Source organism: Candoia aspera, chromosome 3 (genome assembly GCF_035149785.1).
Source record: "Candoia aspera isolate rCanAsp1 chromosome 3, rCanAsp1.hap2, whole genome shotgun sequence".
In the NCBI taxonomy this organism is placed as follows: domain Eukaryota; kingdom Metazoa; phylum Chordata; class Lepidosauria; order Squamata; family Boidae; genus Candoia; species Candoia aspera.
Genome location: NC_086155.1, coordinates 105,087,989 through 105,110,518, shown reverse-complemented (window position 1 = coordinate 105,110,518; position 22,530 = coordinate 105,087,989). Strand labels below are relative to the sequence as shown.

At 38.0% G+C, this 22,530-nt stretch overlaps 1 protein-coding gene across 1 annotated transcript in view; it reads left to right on the top strand.

Annotated features, from left to right (window-relative positions):
* The window catches only part of RASAL2 (RAS protein activator like 2), a 209,094-nt gene that overhangs the window by 142,887 nt on the left and 43,677 nt on the right, over nt 1-22,530 (top strand). The window contains exon 5 of the mRNA XM_063298479.1: nt 13,418-13,518. Coding sequence (XP_063154549.1) covers nt 13,418-13,518 — 101 coding nt within the window. The remainder of the gene's footprint in view (nt 1-13,417; nt 13,519-22,530) is intronic.

Genomic DNA, 22,530 nt, shown 5'->3' with positions numbered 1-22,530 from the left:
AACTCTAAATCTGAGTTAACAAAGCAGATTCTATGTTCACATAAATAACAAACTGCATCATGTCCTAATATGATGGCTTGATTCCCCTAGTACACTAAGACAGCCACCGGGCTATCTGACCTCATTTTAGTCTAATCTAGCATTTGCTCTGTCATGCCATGTTAACCTGTAATACCCAATCATGATTAGGTCCTTCAAAGATTAATATAACGTAAGTCATACAATAATAAGTACTTGGTGCACAGAATCAGACACGTTTCCTACTTTTTCTCACTCAAAACAATTTTTTTAATTTTTCAATCTGATTTCAACATCAGATTCTCTTTATTGGAAACAAGAGGGCTCCTTCACCTCAGTTCTGTACTTAGAGAGTTACTTACTAGAAACCAGATGGTTCATTGGTTCCTCATTGCAATTCAGAGGGCTATTTGTTTAGTCAAATGGTTTATATCTTTTATCTGGAAAGCACAACATACAGATCAATACAAATGTCCTGTCCTTGAGTGAGTGGGGAAAGGAGAGCAAGATCACCGCCATCTCAGTTATGAGGGGTTCAAGGACCTTCATCTCTCTCTGCCACAGCTGTTGAGAGTTGGGTAATTATTAGAGGAAGAGCAAAGCCCAATGAACTGGCTTCTCAGACAGCAGGTGATAGTGGCCCGGCTCCCCTTTTCTGCCTCTGCCACAGCTTGGCTTTGGTGGTAAGAAAGTCTTGTTACACAAACTCCTAGCAGGAAACCGCCTTCAAACTCTGCTGTCTTATTAGCTTTTAAGGAACCTTCAAATCAGAAGTCCTGTTTAGACATAATAGGAAGGCTTTGCTGCTGCTTCGGTTTCTAGTTAGTGGAAGGAGCACGTGGGCGATGGATGAAGAACATACCTGGCAATAAACCTGAATTCTAAATGTCTTCAAATGCAGCTGCTTTCCAACAAACGTTCCTTACAGTTACTGAAAGGGTAAAATGGCACCAACCATGAGGTCATGTGGCCTAGCCCCTTGGAGGAACAGAATAAAAATGATAGGTTGGAGTACAATCAGGTATTGATTGCCCTCAATTTCCGGGTTAAGTGTGACGTTATCTTTAGAAACAAATTAGCACTCTTAAAGACTCCTGAAATACATTACTTGCAGGACATGTGATACTTCTTTGTTCTTCCATTTCCTTTTTAATTCTAGTTGTTAATATGCACAGTCTGGCTATTTTAAAAATTCACTTCTGAATAGAACATTCAATTCCAGTATATATTCCATCACTGTCCTTCTAGGCACTGAACAGTGGCATCCGTACAGAAAAAAAATTACTCAACTTAATGGGCCTTTGTCCAGTGCTTGGAATTTTGATTTACAGTTGCATAATGTACTGCAAATGAATGCTTTCTTTTCTTTTCTTTTCTTTTCTTTTCTTTTCTTTTCTTTTCTTCTTAATTTGGAAGAAACCCTTCAAATAACTCTTTGCTGTGGAGTGCTTAGGAACTATTCACATTTAAGAACTTATAGATGAAATTAAGTTTTTCTCTTCCTCTTAAATATCTGATATTACTGTTTCTTTTAAAATAACAACTTCTTGCATAACAGTATCTTCAGATCAGTTTGTATTTAGCAGCATTCACTTACATGCAGTAAATCCTTGGGCTGTCACTTAGTGATGTGGGGCATAGGCTTTGCAGGCAGAATGTCTTGACCCAATCTTTGGTATCTCCTGGTTAGCCTAGGAAACACTGCTTCCCTTCACTATGGAATAGTTGTTGTTATTTTAAATTTATTATAGCTGCCCACTCCCATAGACGCTGAGCGGTTTACAAATACAAAATAAAAACAGTTAAAAACGTTCTACCCCGCAGGCAGCCCAGACTAAAACAATCCAACCATAACAAATGAAACCAAATGAGGGGTCCCACAAACACATCAACACCAGGCCTAAGACCAAAGCCAGGTCTTAAGTGCTTTTTGGAACCCTAGGAGAGAAGGTGCTGTCTGTATTTCTGGGTGGATTCTGTTTCATTGGGTAGGGGCCACAACAGAGAAGGCATGCTTCCTCGGTCCCAGAAGATGCAACATTTAATAGGAGGGACCTGGAGTGTACCCAGTCTACTGCGTGGGCAGAAACAGTACTAAGCTAGATGGATGAATGCATAACTTCCTGTAATAAAATAAAACACTCTTTTGATGGTACAGTCCTTTTAGTGAGGATCAGTTTCAGACGTTTGTAGCTGCCAGCAAGATTCTGGAATATTGCATCTGCTCATTTGTAAAAGAAAATATCAGTGTGGCATAAGAGCTAAGTCTGGGCTATGAACCAAGGAGTCTCCAAATCAAATCTTTCTTCTTATGACTTATGATACGGCCTTAAGAAATCCCCTGATTCTCTCTACTTCTGTCTGTTGGAAGAGCAGCAGATAGGTCTAGTAAGAATGGCTCTAGAAATTCCAGAAACAAAGAAAAGAAAGATGGGAACATTGAGAGCAAAGTTGGGCTGTCTCTTGGGATTATTTTCGTCTTGAGATTTAATTTCCAATTAAAATGGCCTCAAGAACACTCTGCTTTTTTAGCTTCTAATGCAGCCTTATTTGCAAGTTGCAGGTGAAATATGACTCAGAAACTGAGCAAGTTAAAGATTATATGCTTAAATGGATCTAGGATTTAGACAGAACAATTGATATGCAGAAATGGGAATTTCAAAGGAAGAACAGTATTCAATTTACAGTGACTATCACACTTAGAGAAAACTGTTGTAAATATTTTATTGATATATCACTCAAGTATTGATTGCTAAAACTGATAATTCATTTTGTAAAAAAAACTGTTAGAAATCAGCTCAGCTTCATTATTTTGTGCAATGTTGAAAAGCCCAGCAATTTTGGAAAATGAGCTATAACAATGAAACAAATTCTAAAAGGTTGATTCTCTTTCTAACCTGTCATCTTTCTACTAAATATTATTAAACGTTGTTGTTGTTGTTGTTATTATATTTTTATCCCACCTTTTTTTTATATATAACTCAAGGCAGCGAACATACCTAACACTCCTACCTCCTATATTTCTACAAAGTATACTGAACTAGCTTTGCATGTGATAACGACTGCTAGGATGCTCTACACTTTGCACTAGAAAATGCATACAGTTGCATACCAAGTGACATAAAAGATAATCAATAACCACTGCACTGTCTTATTCTGTATTAAAATCAATTGCTGTATTCACATGCCAAAATGAATAAATAACTTTCTGAAAATTATGCTTTATTGTGAACAAGCTAATATGCTAGCATGTGTTGCTCCCCTGGCTTATACTGTCAATGGGAGCAGCTGAGCAGATTTCTTCCATGATTAGTCTGCTGTAACATATAAGCTGGAATTCTGGCTTGTTCTCCCAGACAAATCAGGAATTAAAAGCCAAGAACAAACCATGAATTCCAACAGAGGAAATAGTCAAAATTTGTGGCTCACACATCAAGATAGCCATTGAAGTATTTTTTGATGGTCTTTTCAGCCATTTCCATTGGCAAGAGGAGCAATCAAATAGTATGTACCCGCACGCTTGCTTGTTCTCATTAAATTCAGAAATTCTTTATTATCATGAATTGCGATCACTTTCAAAAGGACCTCTGGTTAGCTGCCCCATTACGCTGTTTATTTCCATTGTATCTTTAATGTGCTTTGACTGAATTATACACTACATTGTACTAACCTTTTTATAAATAGTGTTACGTTATTGCACACCAGTATATATTCATAATGGATATCATTTTGTTCAAATATGCTATCATACAGGTATACTTGGTGAGTTTCAATTATTTCTATTTTGCCCGATCCATCAATCTTGCTGTATATCTCCCTTTTTTCATCCTGCAGTTTTGTAAATCCCAGGAAAGTTGTCACTGAGCAGATTTCTTCACTTTCTAGTTTATGCCAAAGAAGTGCTGTAAAGGGACTTTCATCCTTGGAATTACCTCCCTTCCTCCTCAGTTCACCTCCCCAGTTTCATTTCCTTGCATTCCCCAAAAATGGGTTGTTCTTTATCTTCATTCCTACCTGTATACTTTTACATTTTTTATCTCTCAGTGACATCTTCTGAAAAGGTTATATTATTTCCCTTCACCAGCATGCTTTAGAGCTAAATGTTTTAACCATGTTTTTTTCTTCTAAGTACATTGCTATTATTCCCATATTGTTTATGTTATTGTTTCACTGATGTTATTTTATATACTGTTAAGAATTCACATCCAAAACTTATCTTCAGGACAGGTGAGAAAAAAATTAAATAATATGTTTGTAGTCCCTTCTGTTACCAACTCAGGGATTTAAGAAGCATCTCCTTGCCCACCAGTGATCTTATAAGCTTACCCTAGTACATCCCAGCTTTCTGCTTTTGAGAGTCTAAAGCAGCTTTTTCCCAACATACGTCATCCTGATCATCACTGGGAATTCAAAGAGTTATGGCCTTAGGCGTCTACAGTTGAATTGGTTGGTCTAAAAGAAGCAATAAAATGGGGATTGGAAGTAGTGCCACATTCTGCTTGTTGGATTAGTCATTTTATGCATCTTGCTTACAGAAATTGTGGTGCAATATTTACTTTTAATTTAGAGCAAACAGAATGCCTAGTTTGATGGAGAGAATCTGTGAAAGACTTGCAAAATTAATTTACAGGGGGAAAAAAACTATGCCAGGCCAATATGAAATGAAAGTAAAATATTGGGAGAAGGCAAGCAAGGATCACAGACAAGAAATCTAACTGAAGGCTTATCTTGCCTGCTTGGGAATTCATAGTTCCCAAGCAGTCTTTCATATTTGTTTAAAATATTAGTGCACACATACTGTATATAGGTTTTGTTTTTAAATAAATCAGGAAATTATATTGAAGGAAGGTGTATTCTGCAATAATTTAGTGAACGGACCTAGTTTTCTGGATATCTCACTGCATAAAATTCCCACAATATTAAACTCACTGTGAATATAATTTTACCCTATTAGAAGCTATAATTCTAGAACTAAATTAGATCTATTTTCTGGCAGAACTTTCTGGGCATTTACAAAAAAGCATTGAAAGGCAAGAATTCCCTTTTCCTGGGGGTTCTTCCTCACACTCAAGGGGCAATTACACCTGATCAAAAAACAATGATCTCAAGGTAGAAGTACCTTGAAAAATTAGCTTAATGAAAATTAAGAGAATAATCTGCTTGCCTGCGTAAGCAACAATTTGAAATGATCTGTGGCAAGCAGAAAATCAAAGAAGTGATTATTGTAAAGAAAAATAAGGCTTGGTGAATGGAAACATTTTGTATTTTCCTAAACAAGCTTAAAATAGTGTTGAGGCTCATATACAGGGTCCTTAAACAAGGTTGAAATTGTTTAGTTAACTTGTTCAGGAATTGTTGATGGGTTGCTTTCTAGTTAGTTATTGTGAAGGAATGAGACCTGGTCTTGGGAATGGGAAAGGAATGAGCAAACCATTAAGGAGGGGCTTTCAGAAAAGATTACTCAATCCTGAGAAAGAAGAAAGAATGAGAAAGAAACTCAAAATAGCCCCACATTTAATTTGTTTGGCATACCATGGAGTAGAAACTCAGACAGGCTTTCAAAATTATGTTATGCTATCCTATAACAATAAAGTGTGTTCTTGGAATCCCTGTTATGCCTGTTTCTTGATTTTCCTACTTTGAAGGACTGAGACTTATATTAAATGTTACTGGTCTTTGGGATGTAAGCTAAAAGATGTAGGGCAAGTATTTCCTAAGTACCCAGCTCCCATCAGAATGTATCATGTGTATCCTGCTTGTAATAGAATACTTACAAAGTCATTTTGTGCTAATTATACATATGGAAGATTTTGCTATAGCTCTTGTAAATTTTATTTTGCTGCAGTATTGGTTGTGGGGACTGCTTAGGAGTTACTTCCAGTTTATGACACCAGAAAATGCATGGAGGCAGAACAGAATAAAAGGCAATATGTAACAAATTGGGCAGGAGAAAATAATATTAAAATTCTCTCTCATACAATGTAAATGGATTTTTCAGCTCTTGAAAGGATGTTGACTCAATATTATTTTCTCACTGGATAGAGAAAAGAAGACATAGTTTAAAGAGCAAGTTTATGCCATTGCCTCATCAGAGGCAAGGAGAGTAACCATTTTTATGTAAAGGAATTTTTAACTTCTGAAGAAAACTGCTGTATCTTGAGAGTAAATATACATCTTCCTTAAAGGTCTGTTGGGAAATGCAAATAGCTGAGTTTGTTTTATTCCCCCAGTAAGGGACAATATGAATAAATACAGCTTTATCTGGCCAAATTGCATTCATTTCAAGAAAACTGAATAATACTGGGGAAGTTTTATACCAAATTTAGACAGATAAAACAGAAATGTAAAACATTACAATTTATTTAGCGTGTTGACTTCTCTGCTAAGTTCCATAATTTAATAGATGAGATCTGTTAGGGGTACATGGCAGAGGTGTCCCATCTTGTTATTTACTATTGCAGTCGGCTAGTTTAAAGCTATTGGCTAATTCAGAAGTGAAACTGGGGCATAAAAGGAATTCAGGTACATAATCAGAAATACCGTCTTTTGCGGATACTTTGCTTTTTAAGTCTAACTCATTAGAAAGCTGTCCAACCTCAGCTAAAGTTATCTTAAAGTTACTTTAGTTAGCTAAAGTTACCTTCTAGAAGTAGCAAGTTTATGTTTAAACCCAGCAAAAAAAAAAGTTTTGCTTTTTAAACACTTCTCAGAAAAAGTTGCAGCTTGTTGCACCCTTAAGCACTGTAGTCTTAACTGTTTAGAGATACTATTTCGCCAAAGATCTGAATTATATATGAGGAAGTAGTTACAATCCTTTAATTAAAAACATTAACAAGCTTATAAGAAATTGGGAAAAGTTAAAGGCATCACTTGTTGGCCATATAGCAACGATAAAAATGATAGTACTCCCTAAATGACTATTTCTGTTTCAACTGCTGCTATTTTACACAGGTAGCAAAAATTAAGAGGGATTTATTCATTCCTTATGAAAAGAACATTTTTAAAGTGGTAAAAGTCAACAGAAGAGCGTATTCACAATAATAATAAAAAGATTCATAAAATAAATGTCATATAGACATTCAGGATGAGATTCGGGAATCCCTGTAGCACACAGCACTCCAGGCCAAACAAATAAGTATCATTAAGGGGAATTCATAGATTTTGTGAATAACAAGGAGCTTCCTTCCTTCTTCCTGAGCAGTTCTTTTTTTCCCCATCAGACCAAAAGCTGGTTAAATATATTTGCAATCAGGACCAATATATCCATTAGGCAAAATAGGTCCTAGGGCCCATGAAAATGTGTGTTTTTTTTAAACCGGAAAGAATAAAAATGAAGTTGAAGTTATTTATTTTCATGCCTTTTAATAAATCCTTGTTTTCATGCTTTTTAATAACAACACAGGCAAATGCAAAAAGAATTGAACATAAAATCAATATTATTAGTAACCTATAGGTGTAATGTGAATACTGAAATGTAGTAACTTTGATGATATGGGACGGACATCATAATTAATTGGCAACAATCAATTATTACAAAATACATGTATTTGATTTACTATACGCTATTTCTCTGTAAAAATATGAAGAAAATGTTGAAAATCATATAAAATATAATGTTTAATACTATTATTTTTATGGGAAGAGAGGCCATGAAAGCAAAAGTGCCTAGGGCCCACAATAGTCATAATATGGCCCTGTTTGCAATCTTTTGAGGTGGGGGAGCTATTTTACAAGTTTGGCATCAATGGATGAAAATACAACTCCCCCTATTTCTATATTATTGGCATATATATATAACTCAAACTGATATACAGTGTGTGTGTGTGTGTATATACACACACACACACAAATGCTATATCTATTTATCTCAAACTATATAAAAAACTATATATATAAAACTGATATAACACACACACACACACACACTGTATATCAGTTTATAACACACACACACACACATATATATAAACTGATACAGATATATATATATATATATATATATATATATATAGTGGCTGGATAGCGATAGCGGCTGGATAGCGTAGTGGTTAGAACGCCGCCTTTGGAGCAGGAAACGGGGGTTCAAATCCCGGCTGTACCTACCTTACTAGTAAGGGTCCTTGGGCAAAGACCCCCTAACACTTCACCTGCCTACCTCAAAAATATGAGAGTGACACAAACTAAGAGAGTCAGGCCAGCTCGGACATCACCCAGATTAACAAGGTCCACATCAGATGTTGGGGAACCAGGACAATCTGATGATAAGTGGGCTACTGGAACAAACCATACATGGACGAGAGAACCTGGAGTTGATGGAATGCTGCTACAACAGCAGACCTAATGAGAGGGGCTATATGAAACGCATGAGGGAACTATGGATGGACTGAAGACCTGCATCCACACTGAGAAACAGCTAGTTACCCAACGCTTCAACATAGTTAAGAGGAAGCTGCTGTCACAACTTGAGATAGACACATTACACATTATATCCCAGACTCAAGAAGACCCAGAAGAACAACTGGAGGTGCAGCCAATACCTGAATCTGGAACATCACAAGCTGGAACATCACTGCCACCCCCTCCATTATAAAGCACAGCAGCTGACATGAGCCAAAAGATCATGGATAAACTAGCTACAGTCAACTCTCGAGACTGATTGCCAAGGCTCAGTGGAGAAGTACCATCAGATAGTATGCTAGAAGATGCCAACACAGCCCTCATGACAATCCCTACTACCACTATAACTCAAACCAATGAACTGGTATATGCTACAGCTGCTGTAATCCTGGAGATGCTTGGCTACATGATCAAGAACAGGAGTACACCCCCTCCCCCAGAAAATGAGGTTGGAGGCTAAGATCAAGGCAACTCGGAGGGAAGTTAGTTAGCTGGTGGAACTACAGCAGGGTGCGGAGATTAAGGATAAGACTCGGCTACTGAAAAAATACAAGGGCCTGACTCCATCTGAAGCCCTAGAGACTGCTAAACAAAGGCTCACATCAATGGCTTCCAGGCTAAGGAGATACACTAGAGAAGCAGAGGCCAAGAAGATAAATGCCCTGTTCACCAAAGAACCATCCAAAGTGTACTCCCAACTGCAGTGCAACAACACAGTAACAGCAGAGTCACCAACAGCAGAAACTGAACAGTACTGGAAGAACATACAGGAGAAAGAGAAGACACATAACACCAGTGCAAAGCGGCTGCAGGACCTGAGAGCAGACCACAGAAATCTCCCAGAGCAGGAACCAGTCGACATCACAGTAGCAGACATCCAACAGCAGGTCAAGAATATGAAGAGCTGGACAGCAGCTGGCCCGGACATGATCCACACCTACTGGCTAAAGAAACTAACAGCAATGCATGAACACCTAGCAGCACAGATGAACCAGCTGCTAGCAGCAGGCTCCCACCCAGGCTAGCTAACACAAGGTAGGACAGTGCTGATCATGAAATACCTCAACAAGGGAACACCACCATCCAACTACCGGCCAATTCCACAGAAGGTCATGGAGAATGACAGGGCTAAGATCCTGTGGGACTTCCAGATCCAGACAGACAGGCAGGTACTGGCCAATCAACCAGACATTGTGGTAGTAGACAAGGACCAGAAGAAAGCGGTGGTGATAGATGTAGTGGTGCCAAGTGACAGCAACATCAGGAAGAAGGAGTATGAGAAGCTGGAGAAGTACCAGGACCTGAAGGAGGAACTAGAGAGGATGTGGAAAGTGAAGGCCAAAGTGGTCCCAGTGGTGGTAGGGGCACTCAGGGCTGTGACCCCCAAACTGGGAGAGTGGCTCCAAAAGATCCCAGGAACAACATCAGAGCTTTCTGTCCAGAAGAGTACAGTGCTAGGAACAGCTAAGATACTACACAGAACCCTCAAACTCCCAGGCCTCTGGCAGAGGACCCGAGGTTGAGGAAGACACATACCACCCATAGGGGTGAGAAGGGATTTTTTTTTTTTTTTGAAGACCAGAAGTCTGTGTGTTCTAGTCCCGCCTTAGGCATGAAAGCCAACTGGGTGACCTTGGGCCAGTCACTCTCTCTCAGCCCAACTCCCTCAAGCTCCCAGGCCTCTGCTAGAGGATCCAAGGTTGAGGAAGACACATAACACCCATAGGGGTGAGAAAATCTTTTATTTTTATTTTATATATATATTGCGAAACAATATTGCAAAACACAGAAATCAAGCCATGTGAGACAGTTCTAGGATTTAAATCTTAAGCTTTTTCAAATCAAGAAACTGTGGCCTTCTTTTCCCAGCCTTGAGATTCAGTGGCAACTGTTTGTTGTCTACACAACAGTTCTTTCTGACCAGAGCAGAAAGCCTCATCAGCATCACCCCTTACAAGTATTAATATATAATCTTCATGATATTGGTCATTTTATTCCTAGGAAGAATTTTTGCCATTTCATATTGTTGATTATTGAACTATCCATCATATTCCTCATAACATATATTGTTTACCATCAGCTCAAAACCCTAGCTAATTATTTTTTACCAATAACCTGATACTAAATTTAAAGTGGGTAGTTGCCTTTTGTTCAATCATTTGGCTTAGAAAAATCATTTTGGTATTTGCTCTTCATTTTGGTATTCATTATGTTGAATAAACCAGAATTAGCTTCTTCAGTATCTCAAAACTAAGATCATTTGTGAATAAGTTAAAAAGAAGTAGTCCCATTCACATGCTTAGGGATCTTCTTCTGTCTTCCCTTTATTCTGAGAATTGTCCATTTGTACTTCTAATTACCAATCTGTAAGAATTGAATCAGATACTTTTAGCATCTGATTTTGGAAGGAAGGAAGGAATAAAGGAATACAGTAAAAGTCTACCAGATCAGTCAGTTCATATTCTTTCTTGACATTTTCAGAAAATGCTGAATGTATAGTAAAGCAAGACTTTCCTTTCAGAAGCCATGCTAATTCTTTGTCAGTAAGACTTGGATTTTTACTTAATCATTTAACCCTTAAATTAGAGTTTTTTATCCAGTACAAATGTAATATTAATTGGACTGTCATGTCATAGGTAGGTTTTGAAAAATCAGTGTTACACTGAGGTTTTGGGTTGCTTTTTTTCATGCCTCTAGTACTTAGTTTTAGGAACAAGCTGAATATTCTTGCTAAAATAGTAATATTTTTATAGTTAAAAAACAACTGAATAGAAACCATCCTAACCCAATGACGTGCTAATTTAATTTATCAGTTTATCCTAAACTACCTCACCCCTCTTGACCAGTACATTTTTCTTCATGAGAGAAGTAGGAGAAATGCTCCCTTTTTGCTGGTATTATATGTTTTGAGAAGAATTATTTTGTTGGGTTTTCTTGGCAAGTTTTAACTTATCTGCACATTCAACATTTCCAATTGACTCAATTATGTAGTATCTTGCAAGTTGATCTTGCACCCCATTAAAGATTGTGTTTAGGGCTGCCTTTTCTGAATCATCTCTGCAATCAATAATTATAGTTACGTTCTTACAGTGGCTCCAAGAGAAAGCCTAAAGCAAAAAATTGATTACTTGCCTATGTAAGGCATTTTTCAAAATCTCTCTTCAAATAATCCTTTAACTATGCTGGTTTTCAGTGCCATGGACAACTATAGATAGGTGTCTTAATGACACTGGCCCTTTATTTTTACAGCTCTTGCTTCTGTTGTCCCCATTCCTTACCATTGTTTGCTCAACCATTACGTCTTTATTCTCTCATTAATTAGTTTGACTAAAATATCACCTCAGTTCAGTTACAAATTATCCAGATCTGGCGTAATTTAACTGTTCCCTTTTAAGTGCTAAATTTGTGTGACAGCTGAAATTCCTTTTACCTAATTTCTTAATTTTCCACTTGAAAGGAACTGAAAAAATTCTGTAATATTGTATGTTTCAAGCCATACAATCCTTAAATACAAAGTGAAATGAAAAGGCATCTCTAGATCATGAAAGAAGCACTTTATTTTTATGAAAAAAATAGAAGTGAATTTTCTGTTATTAATAGTCATCTCTTAAAATCAGGTTTTAGAGTTATTGAAACATGCAGTCAGTAAATGGAATGTTACCTGTAACCAACAAATGATTAAATTAGATTCCCTTGCTGTACTGATTTTTCCTCATGAACTATGAATACAATTTTATTTAAATATCTCTGCTGAGCCTATGAAGCTGGCAGGACTACTAACAAGGCACAAGAAGTTTGTAGATGTAGAATATAAATAGCACCTGATTATGAGCCCTTCTATTTTTCTCAAAGAAAATTATTTTATCCAGGACTTTTAATTTTCTGCCTTCCTGTGGTTTATTGTTTGGCTGTGAGTATATATGCATATTTGTGCATGTGTTAACATACTAGAAATGTTTTGATATCATATGATTTAAAAGATGTGGCACAGAGCAACAAGTTGTCTCCCATGTTTTCATTGATGAATTTGATGAAGAAAAGTTTGGTGTTGGTTGTGTTTATATGCTTTATTTAAGACCAGCAATTCACACTTACATGCTTTGTAAGTGTGAATATGGTAAATGAGACCATACGCATTCCAGAAAGAAAGTAAATAGAATGGGCAAAGGGACATAGCACATTTGGGTGGGAGGAACTCTAGCTTGCAAATAATAATCTTCCCAGAATGGTGTAGAACCACCATTTACACGGGTTTTTCACTTTTCCTGTTACATATAAGACTGAGGCTATAGTATGGTGTTAAACTTTCTCTGAAATGCTAAGCAATCATTGTCCTAGATTTTAATGGGGCAGCAATTTTTCTTAATTAAAGCTTTAACCCAGAGGTTAAAAACACTTTTTTTCTAAGTTCTTTTGATTCAAGGATAGGTTTGTTATAAGGACTAAGAAAGAAAAGATTGGAGATGCTGACAGTGAGGGATAGCTTACCCCATATTTTCTTCATTATCTTAGAGTCATCTATGCTAAGATTTGATGAAATATTAATTCCTTAAATTTAATTATTAACTTAGAGCAAATGTCAAATCTAGTTTACCATGTTGCTTCCCATTCCAACAGACTTCCAGTTAACATCACATAAACATTCCCCCTTCACTCCCCAGACTTATTTGGCAATTCTAAACAAATCTATAGTTATTCAATTTAAAGGCATATTTTATTTTGCAGTGATATTTTATTGCTGACATAAACCTGTTTCTCTGATATTCCTAAAGTGTTTTAAGATATAACCCACTTTCTTCCTCTGTTACTGATTTGTTTGAATTCCTACCTGGGACAAAGTAAGTCCTATTATCATAATTACTGTTGTCCTGGGTAAATTTTATTTGATTTTGAGTTGCATAAACTGACCATTACCAAAGCCAGTTTCTTAAAGAGACGCTGCTTAAAAATACCAGTACTAGTAATAGTTTGCATAATTTCATTTCTTGTGTCTTTTTTTTAGGGCTTCTTTAGTAGACGGCTTAGAGGCTCAATCAAAAGAACAAAGAGCCAATCTAAGCTGGATAGGAATACCAGCTTTCGTCATCGGGCTACTGATGACAGGTAAGACTCTTCGTGGAGGGCAAAAGGGTTAGTTATTTTCTCTTCCAAGCATTTGGTGAGGTATATTAATCTGCATTAATGTATATGAAACAACTAAAAAGTTTCATTCAAACAATCTACAATCTAAAAACCACTTGTTCATATGGTATGTCTCACCCATTGACTCATTGCAGCCTTTGCAAGCTTGTGGGTGGGTCAGCTTAGCAGAATAGTTTCCTGAAGGGCAATTGTATTGAGCTTTTACTTCACATGCAATAAAGAGTTTTGTGGCATCTTAAAGATTTACATTTTTTATCATAGCATAAGTGCATTCTACTTCATAAAAGTCTTTTCAGTGCCAAAATAATTGTTTTTACAGGAACAAATATCACTATGTTAAGTGTTGTACTTGTGCAAAGAGCTACAAAATGCTAAAGAATGTACTGGTTGTCTCCTTGACAATAGTGTCTTTGATGGTGAACCCTGAGTAGATAACGCTTCTTTTAAAAATAAATTAATATTGTTGTCTTTCCCAGATATGTATGTATCAGAAATGCTTTTTGAATGGTTTATTGTGGTCTTTATAACCATCAGCTAGGGTAGGAAACCAAACTTACTTACTTACTTACTTATTAAATTTATATCACCGCCCATCTCCCCCAATGGGGGACTCTAATAAATAGCACTAAAAACTTAGAAGACCAATAGCTTCTTTTGATCTCTTCTCGGGTGGAAAAGCCCACTATTTCATGGGTAACATTGTATAGCCCAGCTTGACTAGCCTTGAAAAGCTAAGCAGGGTCGGACCTGATTAGTACTTAGGTGGGAGACCATTATGAAGTACCAGGCTAAACTGAGAAGTCAGCAAATCCTGGAAGAAGGCAGTGGTAAATCACTCCATGTTGTTGACAAGAAAACAATATGGTGAAGTCCAGGAGTTGAGTTCAACTTGACAGAGAATTTATTAACATTATACAAATACGGTAGTTGTTTAAAAACATGGCTACTTTAGCTTGAAAAGCAGGCAATTTTCAATAATTATTCTACAATTAATCATTCAGTTTTGCATTAATGGGTGTTTGAAAAAGGAGGATTATGATAGAAAGAGGAGATGTAGAATAACAGAGAAATGTTGGTTTTGCAGCAATTGAAAAACCAGACCGTGATTCAAGAAGTTCTAGGACAAATACTGTATATTGACTTCAGAGTAAAAAAAAGATCCTGATTTCTGTTTGTAAATTGTTTAGCGTTGTTACAAATGGTTCACTTTAGAGACATTTTGGCTCCTTAATTCTACTTTATTACATTCTAACAGGAGGTGGTTGAATGAACTGAGTTTTTTTCCCTGACAGCTAACATGAATGGTTTAGCTCACAGATGTGAGTAATGTAATAGCATTGGCAGCACTGATGGAAGTCATTAGTGTCAGAGTTCTGATGTAGGGAGCACCCATTTTTTCCTGAAATGCCTTGTTTTAGCTTAATGATTGTATGTATAACATTAATGCATATATCTCTGGTAGCCTTTAGGTCTCCATTCTAATTTTAAAAATAGCTTGCCATTTCTTAAGTTTTTGAAACGTTTCTGGTTTTTATCTGTTACATTTTATATTGTCTTAACCAAATGAAAGCCATATTTTTGTGGTGATTTCTCCGAGACTTAGTTCTCCTGGACTTTAGTACGATTAATCTGTTCTCAAATATTGACGTTGCTGCTCATCCCCAAGTCAAGAGTAGAATTTTTTGATCCTTCAAAAGTGTTATTTGTAACAAAACAATTTATCTCAGCGCTTTCTCTCATTCTAAAGAAGAATTGGCAAAGAAGAGCAGAAATAAAAACAGAAATGAGCAAGAGGGGTCCTAACTCCTGCAAAAAAAATAATCATTTGCTCCCTGGGTGTAAATATTGCTATCCTGTGCCTGATGAATATCTTGGAAGAATGGTGGCATAGGATGCAAGTGCCCACACTGGCTCTTTTTGCAGTCATAACTGCTCATGGCTAAACCAGTTGGATCTTCTTCTGAACCAGGTGAGGTCAGTTTAGTACTTCCACCTGCTGAAGCAAGAAACGCTGGTTACCACCATCATTTTTCAGGCTGTGTATTCAAGACGTAGAGCCATCTCAAGTTTTTGTGGAAAGGGAATGATAAGGAATTATCATTCCATTGGTATACATTGGCCACAGAATTCCATTCACCTTTGGGATTGAGGGAGAGATTTCTGAAGCATGAAGGTTTTATCTAGCAATGGTTAAAAAAAAAAAGTACACCAGCTTCTTGGTGTAAACTAGATTTAGCAGATATGCCTCCCTTTTTTCCCCTATATTTTCTCATACTAGAGAGTTTTATTATTTTTATTGGTCTGGGACTCATGCTAGAGACCTCAAGATAACCTCTTCTTAAGGTGCGGGGGGCATAATAGCTTTAGATATATAGATATACTAGTATGGAGAATACCTATGCCCAAAGAGTCCCAATAAGAGCAAAACCAATCATGTAGTACCTCCTACTGGTCAGTAGCTACTATAACATTTTCAGTTATTTTTCTTACCTTGTGTTAATTTCTCTGACTTAGTATTTGTCAATTTTTTGTGTGTGCTTTGCATAATGTTGTTTAGTCCAACAGAAAGTATAAAGCATATCTGTTTGTATATGTGTTTCTCTCCCAGTATAAACTAGAATTCTTAAAAGTTCTAGTTTCTCTCCCAGTATAAATTAGAATTCTTAAAGACTATGACTGTTGGGGGGGGGCGTCTGATTATTGAAGCCCCAGTCAAAAATGATTCTGAACAGCTTGTAATTTCAAATATAGTAAAAATATTTAAAAAGAAAAATACGGTAGTAAACAACAAAGTAAGACAGGATTATAGTCAGCACCATAGAACATACAACCTTTGTTCACTGGGAACAGACTGAAATCATTCCTCAAAGTGCCAGGTCTTAATGGGCTTCTGAATAGCAGGATTAGGCCATTCTGATCTCAGGGGATACAGTAGTCCAGAGAAGGGAGAAGAGCAGTGGAGAAGATCTACCACCCATGATCCATGACAGTAACAATCTCAAGTGGTCAGGACCTGGAGTGAGCCCCCTCTTCCAGATCTTACTGAACCTTATATATTCACCTGAAATTTCCAACTGCTCAAAAACTGTGTGGTAGGAACCTGCAAAATGGTGCCCCTTTAGAATAATATTAATGGACATTTATCAACATTATGTATACCTTGGAGAAATACCTCTCTACAGATTGTGTGAAATATAGATGCATATCGATCTCTCTCTCTCTCTCTTCCTCTCTTTCTCTCTCTCTCTCTCTCTCTGTGTATTTGTAATGCATATGGACTGATGGCGAGGCACCAGAAGGGAATGCCTTGCCAAGGTTGATTCTGTCCATCAATTCAAACATCAAGGGAAGCCTGCTCTATGTTCTGACTCCCACAGGAGATTAAGAAGACTTGGAACAGGAGGCCAGCCTTCTCATTAACAGCCCTTAGTTTATGGAACACACTTCCTTGGGATTAGCCTGTATTCTGTATTCTGCTTGCATAAAACAATTTTATTAAAGAGGGCTTTCAGACCCTAGAGTGATACTGGCACTCATCTGTGTTTTATGATTTGTGATTTTTTAAAAATAAGTATATGGGTGTTGGACATTTTAATCTATATATTTATGGTTTAGATTGTTTATGTACACTGCCCACAGTTTTTGAGACTGGAGGTGTCTATAAATACTGTGAAATAAAAATGGCAATATATTCATAAATTTCTCCATAGAACTACGATTCTCTGCCAGTTTTAAGTAGATCACGTGAATTAAAATGATCTTACTGCCAGTGTGCTAGTATTAAAAAAAACAAAACCTTCCCCTTTTCTTTTTTTCCTCCCGTGTGCCTTAACTGAAAATTTTATTTATTTATTTTATTTAAACATCAAATTTATATAGCCGCCCATCTTACAAAAAGTGACTCTGGGCTGCGTACAACAAAATTAAAAAACAGTAAACATATAAAAAGCAATTATTATTTTTTAAAAATTTAAAAATCACACAGCTTAGAGAGAACAGATGTTAACAACAATAATTATAGACCCCCAGGCCTAATGACATAACCAGATTTTGAGGGCCTTCTGGAAAATCAACAGGGATGGAGCCAGCCTCACTTCTGGGGAGAGGATGTTCCGTAAGGTTGGTGCCATGGCAGAGAAGGACTGCCTCCTGAGACCTGCCAAATGTAGCTCCCTAACAGATGGGACCTGTAGCATTCCTCTTCTGCCGGAACTGATGGGATGGGCCGATGTGATCAGGGAGAGGCGGTCCCTCGGATAAACTGGCCCCATGCCATGAAAGACACTAAAGGTCAAAAACAGCACCTTGAATTGGACCTGGAAGCAGACTTGCAACCAATGCAGCTTGCGGAGTAGAGATGTAATGTGTGCTGTTCTAGAGATACACATAACTGCCCACGCTGCTGCATTTTTCACCAGCTGAAGCTTCTGGATACTCCTCAGGGGCAGCCCCATGTACAGCACATTACAGTAATCCAGTCAGGAGATGAATAGGGCATGAATGAGAGCCCCCAATCTAGGAATGGGTGCCCCCCAAATTAGGAACAGGTACAACTGGCACACAACACGAAGCTGTGCAAAGGCCCAGATACGAATGAGTCAAAATAAGAATGAAATCACAAAATACTGTTCTTAATGGATTTAAGAGAAGCTTTTACCAAGAATTTGTACAGTCCAGATTTTTAAACCCTTTCAGTCCAGATTTTTAAACCCTTTCTTGATTTTCTGACTAAATTTGTTTACAGTCAGACTGTAGCCATTAAAATACAATTTTAACTTGCACTGCACCATTTCCTGGGACAGTCTCTACTAATTAGAACTGACCTTTATTTGTGGAGTCGTTGGTGCTCTCTGAGTCTTGTTGTTTTCTTGCAGACATTTTATTGCCAGACTAGGCATCATCTTCAGTGCGAAAAGGGAGTGGGACTTGTTCTCTGTTTATATACCTTGGTATGTCCTGCTTGCGTTGGTTGGGGTGTTGTTCTCTCCTTGGGAGTTCCTTGATTGGGCTGTTGTTTGCTGCTTGGTTGATTCACTGAGTTAATAATTCCTTGATTAAGGTATAATGTACTGTTTGATTGTTCATCTGGTGATAATCCTGGTGTTGATTTTTGCATATCTGGGTGTTGATTGCTGGCAAGGGAGTGTACTGGTCTTTTGGCTTTTCTATTGTCTCTTTTGAATGGTATGTAAATGTTGTTTACCTCTATGTGTCTGTTGAGGGCTGCTTTGTCTGAGTGCCAGGCTTCCAGGAATTCTCTGGCGTTTTTGGATTTGGCTTGATTTAGGATGCTCAGTTTCCCAGCTGAAACATGGTTCAGTCTGTCCATGTGCTGTGAGATTAAGGAGTTTTCATCGTGTCTTCTGACTGCTAGTTGGTGTTCATGGATGTGCTCTGCTAGTCTTCTGCCTGTCTGTCCTACATAGTGGCTGTTACAGTCTTTGCACTCTATGTTGTAGGTGACTCCTTTTTTTTCTTTTTGGGCTACTGGGTCTTTGGGGTTACTTAAGATGTTTTGAAGGGTTTTGGTTGGTTTGTGTGCTACGGTGATGCCATGTGGTTGTAACAGTCTGTTGGTTTCTGAGATGTTTCTGATGTATCCCATTGCCCAATAACATCATCTGGGAAGGCTCCCCGGGCTGCCACCTGAGACAGTGTGATTATGTCATATCTGTGAAACTGATTTCACAGTGCAATATGGGGGCCACTGTCTACCTGTCCTAACAGTCAGAAATCACGCTGAGACAAGGAGTAGGTCTCTAGTGTTTATTACTGCTACATTAAACAGAATCCTAACAAACTGAAGAAGTGTGGGAAAAACCCAGACAGATAAACCCCGAAAGTTAGGGCGGGTCTGATCTGTGTCTCTTTGAATGACTGTTCAACTCCTCAGTACTACGCATGCGTTTTCCCCCCTGGATAGGGGCCCCCTCCTGCTCGCCATCAGTACTCATGACATCACCTTAGCCTTTAAGAAGGCTTTGAAAACCCATCTCTTTCTATTAACCTCCAGTGTTTAACTTTGTGTGGGTGTGTGGGAGAGATGGGTGGTCTAAAATTGGATTAATTAATTGCCTTGCTTTACCATTTTTTTTTGTCCCAGTAATGGACTTACTGTGCTTACCAGTCAGAGAAACTAAACTTATCTGAATATAAGCTTTTTCATCTTTGATTTACTATGAAAAGAAAAATAATTGAGACCGAGGGTGAATGCAGCCTGGTTGCGCTGGCGAGAACTCTCCGGTGTGCTTTGTGACAAACAAATACCAACCCGTCTTAAATCTAAGATCTATAAGATGATCATTTGCCCTGTGGCAGTGTATGGAACCGAGTGTTGGGCAGCAACAAAGGGTATAGAGAGCCGCCTCCATGTTACGGAAATGCATATGCTCCGTTGGATATCGGGCATCTCCATGCTTGATCATGTCACAGATGATGCCATCCGACAACAACTAGGCATGTCATTAATTACAGAGAAGATGAGAGAAAGCCGGCTTTGTTGGTATGGACGTGTCCTAAGAGCAGAACCTTCCACTGTTGCCAAAATAGTTTACCATCTTAAAGTCAATGGCCGACGGCCACGTGGGCGACCAAAACAGGGATGGCAAGACATCATCAATAAGGACATGCAGATTGAGGGTCTGCGCCCTGAGGATGTGGACGATCGGGCAAAGTGGCCTTTCAGGATCCAAAAAGCAGACCCTGTGATAGCGGGAAAATGCTAGGAAGAAGAATCAGGCCCATTTCAGTTATAAGGAAAGGTGTGGTTTTTATAGGATTATTTTCATATGTAAAATAGCTGTATGCATTTGTACTTCAGCAGATTTATACTGTAGAAACACAGAGGAAAACTACAGCCAAATAAAAAACATTTTAACTGAAATCTGTAGAAAACCATGGGATGCCTTGATCATTAGGAATCAGGTCCCTGAATGTGTATAATTCTGCTTGATGTAACAAGTGTTCTTTCCTTTTTGCAAGCTTTGTTTTTGTTTTTGACTTGCCCTGAACAGCTGTTCCCAGCTATTTGTGTATCACAAGCACTTTTCAATGCAGGTTCTAATGTCTTAGAAATCCCCCTGCCATTCCAAGTCTCTCTCAGCAGAGTCTAAAGCAAATTATCCTTCCAGTACAACCTCATTTCTGACGCTGCCTGACATGCTTCAGCTTGTACTTCAGACGTATTTTTGTCTCCTCCATGAAGGATTTTTCTGAGTTGCACAGAAATTACATTGAATTGGACACATATTTTTCCCCTCTGATTCTTGTCTGTTCCTTTCTTTGTTTTGCTCTTTATGCAGGTGGTTAAGAAAGTTAAAATAACCCTGAGTTTCAGATATGAAAAATATTTTTAAAAAAGAAAAGCAATTGCCAAGTTTCTATAATAATATTGAGTATTTGGAAAGTTGATTCTAGCAGTCTGGTAATATAAGGGGTTGATGATTTTTCTTACTGGTCTGGGAATCCTTCCTTTTAGTTTTGCTTATAATGGGGGAAGGTGGGGGGCAGAATGATGGCTGAGATAGATTGCATATGTCAGTGGCTGCAGTTAAAGCTCAGTGGACAGCTGGGAGAGGTTTTACCGTCTTGGGATTTATTGCCATGTGAGAATCGTCCTGATTTAGTAAAAGTCATTTTATGGTATTATCAGACAGCTGCAGATTGTCAGAGGATCCTCTCCATGCTTCCAGAGAATGGCATATCCTGGGCTCTGCATATCAAATAGCCATGGCTTTGGGGTTCTTGGTGAAACGGTACCGCTGTACTCATGCCAGTTCTTTCTACTCTAGGTGGGTCCTTTCTTTAAAAATGTCATCTTGCAGTACAAAGAATCCTGGCAGATCAGCTTAATAAAGTCGTATTGTGGGTTTCCTTTTTATATTTTTCATAATTTTCTTGCCTCGTTTCTAACCCTAATTTACAGAAGTCACCAGTAATGGGGTGGGTTGATTTGCTTCTGTTTGCCCTGGAGGAGTAAGAGTCTGCTAGTAGCTTTGCCTCATTTGCTACTTCATAATCAATGTATAATATTTCTGTGAATATTGTATACATGAGTGGTCCTAATACTCTGCTCTGCTGGAATGAATCAGAGTTGATAAGCCTGCTGTACAGTGCTAACAAACAATGAAACCTCCAATAGGGTAATACCAGTAGGGTATCTCAGCTTGTCAACCTGAAGACTGAGGATGTCTTATTTCTCCCTATCAAAAGTAACGTATCAAGAGATTTTTTGTTTGCCATCAGTCATTTCATCCCATTGTAAACTTTGTTAAGTAGTGCCAGGATCCGAAGTTAACTGGAATCATGCACCTTTGGAATTATTTTAATGCTATGCTGCTCTGCCTCATAGTAATCATAGATGAAACCTGTAATTTAGACTTTGGACTTTAAATAGGTCAAAAGCGGCACATGCTCTTCATACACGAAGAGCAATTTGATTTTCAAGTCTTCTCCACCATCTTCTTGAAAGTTGTTGTTGGTTGTCAGGTTGGATGGTGGAATGGGATGGTAACATTCCTACTGTATGCTGCCTGAACCAATATGAGAATAAGAAAGACCAATAACAGCAGCAGTGGTAGAAAGTTAGTGAAATTCTTGGTTACCGCACAATAAACAGAGGAAGGGACAGTTTCTTCCTAAATTTTGGGTAGTAATGGAAGAGTTGCTATAGGTAGCACAAGGCAAAGTGCCCAGTTGTTAAGTGGATAGTGGCTTCTGCTTATAACAACACCTTGCATCGACAGTATCAGGGCAGTCATTCGTTCAATAAGTATGTATTTGCATGGTGCTGTTGATCCTGGTGTTGAACAAAAAAGGACAGGAAATTTCTTGACATAGGCAATGGCAGTTCACCTTAACAAATCACATCAATGGCCACTAATGACTTACTGGAAGGAAAACTAGAGGGCTAGAGGATTAGCAGTGTAATTTGTGAGCTGTATATATAATGGCAAGTAAGGATGTGTGAGACAT